Raw genomic sequence first — 8,919 nt, 5'->3', positions numbered from 1 at the left:
CCCTGCAGCTGAACCCTTCAGCTGCAGGGTTCGAATCACTTAGCTGAACTCCTGCCCAGTCCACTCTGCCACCAGCTGTCTAATAGCCTCTCTGCTCGCTTGCGAGCGGGGGCCCCCCTACACACCCCACCCCCACTTGCTGTCTGCACCTCCCTTGTCCTTTGGTTAAGATTCTGTGGCCCCCAAAGTTCTTCACAGGCGACTCCGCCTCCCAATCCATCGGAATAGGAGAGTATGTGATGGGAGCCCTCCTCTCCTACTCCTGCTGGTCAGAGGAATGGCTTTGTCAGGCCAATAGAGGTATTTGAACTTTGTCCTCAGGGCACGGAGAAGCATAAAGGGATTGTAATCAGGGAGTAGTGTGGCCAGGATAGGATTTAGACTGTGCTGGCTGCTGTATGGCACTGGGGCTTGGCCTTGGGAAGAAAAGAAGAAATGGCCAAACAGCCCAGAGAAGTACTGTCTCTGCTGGCCCTGAGGGAGGAGAAGCAACTGACCAAGCAATAGAGGTTGAGGAGAGAATCCTAGAAAGAAGGAATAGCAAGAAGAAGGGCCTAGAGGCCAGAGGACCTTGGCTCCTTGGAGGCACCAGGGAGGGTTGGCCATGCTGGAAGAGGCAAGGGGTGGGGCCAGAGAGTGCTATGGGCCAGTCCCAGGGCTTCAGAATCCCCTTAGCAGGCGGGCTAGTTTTCAGAGACAAGAGGAAACCAGTGGAGAGTGTCAGGCAGAGAAATGGCCCAGTTAGAATTGTGTATGATCACTCTGCCCACAGTGTAGAAAATTAATGGGAAGGGGCCAAAATGGAGGCAAGGAAACCAGTTAGGGAATTAATGCAGGTGGGTGGTAGTGGGGCTTAGACTGGGGAGTAGCTGCTGGGATAGAGTTCAAGGAGAACAGATTCAATGGATGTTCAGAAGGTGGGACTGACAAGTCTTTGTGACTAGCTAGTAAAGCTTTTTTGAGATGGGAGAGATACGATGAGTTAAATGTTGATAAAAAGGGTGAAGATACATGGTAGGGAAGTCAGTCTTAGAACAAAGTCTCTGAGCAGGGGAAGGTGGGTGGAGCCACAAGATGGAGAATTGGACTTGCAGCTCCATTTTAATAGGAAAGAAGAAAGGATATGGATTTTGAAAACAGAAAATCGAGAGAGGCCTTGACCAATAGCTATTCACTGCAAGGCGAAAGCAGTGTTAAAGAACTGCTATGGAGAAAGGGGAAGGATCTGACCAAGAAAACAGCAAGATTTGTGGAAGTTTTGAGAGCCTTCATGAGGCTGGGGACCAGGCATCACCAGAGGCCAAGTTGCAGGCACAGGGAGCAGCTGACCCCAGGTGAGAGTGTCACCAAGAGTATGCAATGCTGATGGACAGGTAAGTTGGGGATACAGGCAAGAGACAGTGGCATAACAAACCTCAAAATTTAAGCTGGCACTGGGTGAAAAGAAGATGCTGATGAGTTGGGTAAGGTGGTGAAAGCCTGGGGGCCAGGCATGTGAAAATGATTTAGCTTCAACATTCAGTCTAGAAAGCAAGGTTGCCTGCCCAGCAGAGCTATTATAAGATAAGTACAGGTACAACATCAATATGGTCATTGTTCTTCGTGTTAATATTATTTTTACAGTGTCGGAGGTTTTAATCTAAATCCTTTGTTGTTCTGAACAGATCTTTCCTATCCTGGGAAACAGAAAAATTCAAGTCTCCAGCAGGAAGTGAATGAGGAGAGTGGCAAACTCCCCACTCTTGGGATTAAGGCTGGCTACCTTTGTGAGGAGTCAGTGCCCTGGGGGTACGGGTCAGGATATAGCTAGAGCACTTGTTCTACTTTATGTTTAGAATTCTTTTAGTCCAGCTAACAGCCATGTGAAGCAAATACTTATGATCCCCACTTTACTGAGATGAAGTTAGGGAACTCAGGGTTTGAGTAATTTGCCAAGATCAAACAGCATGTAAATGGCAGATCTGGGATTTGAATCCAGGCAACCTGTGCTCCCAAATCACTTTGCTACTGAGCTAGAATGCAGCTGGAGTTTCTTACACTTCGTGGCTGTGGCTTTGTGACACCTTCCTCTTTCCCCTACCCCCACTGTCTTTGACCACCACACAAGATAAAGGATGTGTGGTCTTGCCTTTGGAAGCAGCCAGGAAGCTGGGTTGTCCTCCAAAGTCATGCTGAGGTTCCCGGGGCCTAACAGGTAGCGGCAGGTGCTGAGGAGTGAAAGACAATGTACAGGGCTAGGGACACAGGCAGGTGAGGACCAGGATCTGATGCCAGACCAGTCAGAGAGGCCCTGGTGAGTGCCAAGCCTCCCAACAGTTCTAGCAGCTCTGGCCCTCTGAGCCTGCAGATCCAGTTCAAGCACCCTCTGTGCCTGGGGCCAGGCATGTGAAAAGCAATGGGAACAGAGTCTTCCAAGGAATCCATTGAGGCCTAGATAAACAGGATTCAAGATTCCTGTAACTCCAGGATCCTGTTCAGCCCAGTTTGGCAGGTTCTAAGAGGAATCCTGGCTAGTGGAACCTTGTAGGTTTGGGGCTCAGGAAAAGCAACTGCTAATCTGGAATAGAGATCTTACCTTCTCCTGGACCCCTAGAGGTACTGACCCAGATGTCAAAAAGTATGTGAAAATAGGAACAGCAGAGTTATTCTGTTACAGAACTGCATGTAGGGCAGCTCCTCTGTGGTGGGAATCAAAGAAACTCAAATGCATGGGACAGGCTCAACTGCATTTGCAGCAACACCTCCCTCAGAGGCAAGGAGCCCTCCGTCTCTTAGGCCAACTGTTCGGGACCTTCCCTGTGAGTCTCAGGCTGTAGCAGCCTCTACTTCTCCCAAGCCTTTGAGGGTCAAACCTCTGGACTCAGCAGCAATTGCTAGGTGGGCTGCATGAGCTTGCTGCTTCCTTCTAGCCTTCCCTTCCAGGCCTTCCTCTGCTGACAATCCCTGAGATAAGGTCCCCACTCTATTCCAGAACCTCCTCGTACTCTGGCCCTCCCTGGCCATCTCAACTGTTCCTGCTTTCAATGACCACAGTGCTGATTATCCACAAACCCATGTCCAGAGACTGGACTTTTCTCCCCATGAGCCCAGTTGTCCCTGGCATCTCCCCCTGGAAATCCTGCATTCGACATTGAACCAACCACCAATCCCCCAACCTACTCTTCTTCATTGCACCCAGTTACTGAGCCAGAAAACAGGGCAACTGTATTGATACCTTCTGTTCCCCATATCCCAAATCAACAAGTTCCGTCAACTCTGCCTCCTCGTCTCTGGAGTCTCTGTGTTCCCCTAGCCACACCTTAGCTGGTCTTTGAATTTCTGTCTCTGCACAACAAGATGACTTTTCTATCATGATTATATAACACACACACACACACACACACATACACACGAAGTCACAGGTGAGCCTCAGTTGCTCTCAGGCTGAACTGTGAGCTTTGCATCTCAGCTTCCAAAGCTCTAACGAATCCTCACAAGCTTCATGGCTGCCACGGGCACCCCCGGACACTAGACTCAAGTCCTCCTTAACCTTCTGCCTGTCTCAAGCCCCTCCCTGTGTAAAACACACCAACATTTTTCTTCTTTCCCTCAAATACTGACACTGCATCCTGGTGGACACATGGAAAGGTGGCCACCTGGCTTGTGAGAACTGCCCCTTGTCTGGGAATGATCTGGAAAAAAAGACGTGGACCACTCAAATCATGTGAATGCTATAGGACCCTGCTTCCTAGTCATAGCAAATTGGCCCAGCAGTGAATACTTGACCCAAATGGCCAGGTTCTCTTGCTCAAGAACTTGAAATTTGGATTCAAGAATTTGAAAGTCCTAAGCAGAGAGAGTCCCATCAATGCCCCTAAGTGACGAGTACAGATTACAATGCCTGAGTTCCAACCACTAAGACCACCTATATTCAAGTCATTCTTTTATTTTCTTACTATCTTCCATGAACATTGTTTATCTCTCCATTTATTTACTTTCCCACATTCTATATTGGCACATTATTGTTGTACATAATGATGTACATTTTTATTTTTTATTATATATTCATACTTTCGCACAATATAACAATATAATTTGGCCAATATCACACCCCGGCAGTTTACCCCTCCCTTTCCTCTACTGATCTCCCTTTGATTTTCATGAGATTCGCCCCCACCTTTCTTTTCCTTTTTCCTATCAGCTGACCCTTTGATTCCACACAACAGCCAGAATTCTTCTCCAAACTCCTTTCTATTGTTTGCAATTAGAGAAGCTTAACTCAGATCTCTCCCATCTTAAAACTGCCTTCCTTGCTCTTAAATTTCCCCTCCAAAATCATGACCCTCTCCTTCTCCTCTTTTGCCAAGATTCTTGGTAAAATCTTCCACATCTGTCTACTTCCTCACCTTTCATCCATTCACTCCTCAGCCCATAGTAATTCAACAATACAACTCTCCCTCGGAATCTAGTATTACAAGGGGTTGGTTCCAGCAGACACCAAAATCCACAAATGCTCAAGTCCTTTAAATAAAACAGCATCAGGGCTGGGGATGTGGCTCAAGCGGTAGCGCGCTCGCCTGGCATGCGTGCGGCCCGGGTTCGATCCTCAGCACCACATACAAACAAAGATGTTGTGTACGCCGAGACTAAAAAATAAATATTAAAAAAATTTTAAAAAAAACAGCATCATGTTTGCATATAACCTATGCACATCCTACTTCATAATTTAAATCATCCCTAGACTACCTACAGTACCTAATACAATGCCTGCACATCAGCTCATCCCCATGGACTCATCATAATACTTGTTAAATGGCAAATCCACATTTTACTTTTTGGATATTTCTACAATTTTTTCCCAAATAGTTTCAACCTATGGTTGGTTGGATCCAAGGATTCAGAACCCGTGGTATCTAGTTAGCATCCATGTCATGAGAGAATCTAAAACTGAAACAAGGACTTGAGAGGCTTCACTTTTGCCTGCAAATGTCCAATGGTTAATTAAAAACAGGATTAAAAACTTGGCATCTCTGCCTCCATTTTACTTCTGTCTCCTTTGCTCTGAGGCACCTTAGATTCCAGAAACAACAGATCTTATCGATAAACATCTTATGATAGAGGAAACCACCCCCTCCCCAGGCAGTAATAACTTTTCTAATTGACTAATCCTGACATATGATGGAACAGACCACACCTGACCAAGATCACTGCTTTGCCAGCTGTGCAAACCCTCCAGCCATGAAAATGTCCAAGCCTTACCCTCATTTGTCTTCTTGTAAAACTTCAAAATCATTGTCAGACCCTCAAAGACAGAGCTGAGATGCTTGTTCTCACTTTGCCTTCCCAATATGGCTATATTGATTAAGATGACGTTCCTGCTTTTCACCATTACCTTTCTATTTGGTTTTTGGGGTACGTGGCAGGATCTGATTTGTTGAGACCTCCCCAGCTAGGTCTCTGGCCTAGGACTCCAGTAACAAGACTAGAGAATAAGATACAACCTGCAGACAGAGAACTCACAGTCTAGCTGTGGGGAAAGGCATGGTGAAGGGTGATATCAGTTGTCATAGAGATTAAAATAAAACATGGCCGGGGCAACATGGAGAAATTCTCAGGGTGTGATTGAGGGAGGTGCTCATGGAGGGTATCCTGGTGCAGGGGACCTCGAAGCAGTGTCTTCCAGCTGTGAATGATATGTATCTTTCAGGTAAAATATAAATGAATGATGACTTTTTATGTTTATCCAAAATGAAAATAGATTTATTAATTCCTGTGAAAAACAATATATTACAACCAGATCACCCACTTTATTGATAAGAAATATATTCATTAGGAAACTTGGCACTGATTTCACCTGCTCAAATGCACCATCTGGGCACATCCGAAATGCTGGCAGGTAGGCAAGCAGGCCACAGAGGGCCTGTGGGCTAGAATTTTCAGCACTATCAGAGGGGACTTAGAGAAGGGTATGGCAGCCCAGGCTGAGGAACAAACTGAGCAAAAATTTCATCTAATTAAGAAGGGAGTAAAATAGGGGAAGGCAAAAGAGGAAACAAGAGGTCCACGGAGGCCGGTCACAGAGGGCCCTTTCTCCATACTCATAGGGTTGTTAGGTTTTTTCCAGGTACAGCAGGGAGTCATTTAGAGTTATTGAGCAAGAGAAGGTCATTGTCACTTGGTGGCTAGTGTCAGGAAGGAGAGAATTGCGCTACTCTTGGTCAACATGTAAGTCATTGTCCCCTCTGTCCCTGAGGCTTGAGGCTCCTATTTAGCATCGGCTGTCCTTAAAACTGCCAGGCATGGAGGGAAGAGAGGATCCAAAGATCAGGGCTCAGAGGGAGAAGCGGTCCCTGCTCCCCTCCGTCTCCAGCTCACCGGCCCCAGGCTGAATGTAATTGTCCTCAATGAAACCATCATCATCATCATCTTCACCCACCTCTGGGCGGTTCCCATTTCCTGTTCTGGGCAGTGGGCGGTGTCGGTAGCTGGCATAGTAGCGGCGGCAGACATGGAATTTGGCAGCAAGTGCAAGGAGCACAGAGAAGACCACAGCCCCCAGAACAACCCCTACCAGCACAGGCCACGCCCGGCCCCCAGTGCCCAGTCCAGGGGTCGTGGATATTACTGCGGGGAGCTTCGAGGGCTCCACATGGGCTGCAGAGAAAGAGAAGCATTATGGGTGGGAAACTGAAAGGAGGGTGGGCAGGGTCCTCCCCCAATCTCAGCAGCTAAGAGAACCCACCCTCTCCTCATCCACCGTGCACTGTCACTCACTTTGGTTTGTCCCATTCATGGAAGGGCCTGATGACATCAGTGAGCCTCAACCTCTGCCAGAGGCCTATGCCTCTGTCCTGGAAAATACAAAGAGGTGTGGGTGTCAAGGATAGACAGAGAGCATATATTCCAGGTCACACAGTCGTGTTAGGGCATGGCACAAATGCTGGGGCCTGGACAACTCACCACATCACTGTCCACAGAAGAAACAAGCCGAGTATGCAGAAACTGGCTGTACGTTCCTAAGGGTATGAACATCATCTCCATCTTACAGAAGAGGATGCCGAGGTCCAAAAACTAACTCAATCAAAGTCCTAGAATTTGAACCCAGATCTCTGACACCACAGCCCAGTCTGCTATGCTGTTTGGCTAAGGATGGAACATGGAGGCAGAAGCTGTTCATGGCTCCCAAAGGTTGGACAAGAGCAGTTGTTTGGAGCTACCTGGACACAAGGCAGACCACATGAAAAGGCCAATGCCCCCTTACCCTACCCAGGTTAGGGGCTCCAGACACAGCCAGGGCAGCCCTGAACCTCTGCTCCCCGAACCACTGCTGCCACATCTCTGCCCTCAAGCTTTCCGGCAAACCCTGGTACTCATCTCCACCCACAGAAGGCCCACACTGCCCCCAGAAGGAGGATTATGCCAGAGACTACTCCAGCAAGGACCTCCTGAGTCAGGAAAGATTACAGATGAGGGCCACCTGGGCAGGGAACCTGCCAGAGGAGCACCCAGGTGAGGGGAATAGCTGGAGGAGCACCTGAATCAAAGGCATGTGGGGAGGCACACCTGGACCTGCAGCAGAGCTCGAGGAAGAACTCCAAAGTTGGGAAGTACCTGGGGAGAGACAGCCCAGGAAGTACCTGGGCTGGGCAGCATCTGCAGGTGGAGCACCTGAATCAGAGGAGTCCCTGGACAGAGTAGCCAGGCTAGGGAAGTACCTATAAGGAAGCACTTGGTGTAGGGAAGTATTCTGTCCTATTCTTTAATACAGATAACCTAGTGACACCCTCACCCCTCACATCCAAACTGCCATCAAGCCCCATCAGTTCTTCCTCTAAATGTCTCGGGTGACCTGTTCCTGCCCTCCCCTGACAGCCACTGCTGTACCCAAGCCACCTTTTCCTTGCACCTTTGCCATGATCTTTCCGCCACGACCTCCTAAATGATCTTTCCCTGCCTCTAGTCCACTCCACAGAGCCAACACTGACCCTATCACCTACTTAAAAGCCCTTCAAAAGCTTTCCAAGCCTCTTAGGGCTGCCGGCTGATGGCCAGCACCTATTCCCAGGCCTCACAATCAATCCAGCGTGGGGCCCTCAGGGCAAACAAACTCTCCTACCTCTTTGCCACAGGTCCCTATCCACACTCAGACACACACCCACCCCTACTCACTCACCCACCCACCCTCTACCTCTAGCCACCCTCTCCACAGTTTTTTGAATCTCCATCCCTCAAGGCCAAATCAGAACATCCTGCCCCTGAGGTTTTCCAAGGATTCCCCCAAAGTGGCCCCAGTAAAGTCCTGCTCAGGCAGTCACAAGTTAGAACCGGCTATTTCCAGCCAAGCAGCTCTCTGGGAACAAGGACTTGGCTGGCTGATCAGCGTCAAGGTGCATGCGGGCAGAGCTGGCCTTTGGCGGCTCAGCAAGTTAATGAAATGAATGGGGAATAGGGGCTGGGGGCAGGGAAGGAAAGAGAGAGTGAACTTATGGGGGAGGGGGGAAGGATGCATCAGAAAGGCGAGGTACACAGTTCATTCATTCATTAGCAAGCATTTCTTGGCTGCCTGCTGCGTATCTCTCCCCAGGCACTAAGTCCCCCCAGATAAGAGTTTGTTATAGTGAAATGATTTGAATTCAATTTGACTTTCCTAAGATTTTACTCCAATTCCTCTCCTCTCTGCCTGTTTCTATGAATCCTTCCCAAGGACGGACGGACGAACAGACAGACAGACACAGACACACACACACACACACACACACACACACACACACACACGCCCTGCCCCCTCAGGTCAGATAATCACACACCCCTCTGATCTGCACAGACACACCCCCACCCTGATCTGTAGTTTCCTTGTTGCTCTCAGGAGCCCCTGGGAATCTACAGAGAGTCTGTGCACCCTCGCCCATGCCCCCCAATGTCCCCCCGCCCTGCTCCCAC

General features: G+C 48.7%; 1 protein-coding gene across 1 annotated transcript; it reads right to left on the bottom strand.

Annotated features, from left to right (window-relative positions):
- Positions 1-6,310: 6,310 nt before the first annotated feature.
- Positions 6,311-6,772, bottom strand: C7H1orf210 (chromosome 7 C1orf210 homolog). The gene is made up of 2 exons (XM_076860294.1): positions 6,754-6,772; positions 6,311-6,633 (listed from the first exon to the last, which is right to left on the bottom strand). Exons 1-2 carry the CDS (start codon positions 6,770-6,772, stop codon positions 6,311-6,313), a joined length of 342 nt encoding a protein of 113 aa, XP_076716409.1.
- Positions 6,773-8,919: the final 2,147 nt, after the last annotated feature.

Source organism: Callospermophilus lateralis, chromosome 7 (genome assembly GCF_048772815.1).
Source record: "Callospermophilus lateralis isolate mCalLat2 chromosome 7, mCalLat2.hap1, whole genome shotgun sequence".
Classification (NCBI taxonomy): Eukaryota; Metazoa; Chordata; class Mammalia; order Rodentia; family Sciuridae; genus Callospermophilus; species Callospermophilus lateralis.
This window is presented reverse-complemented; position numbering and strand designations above follow the sequence as displayed.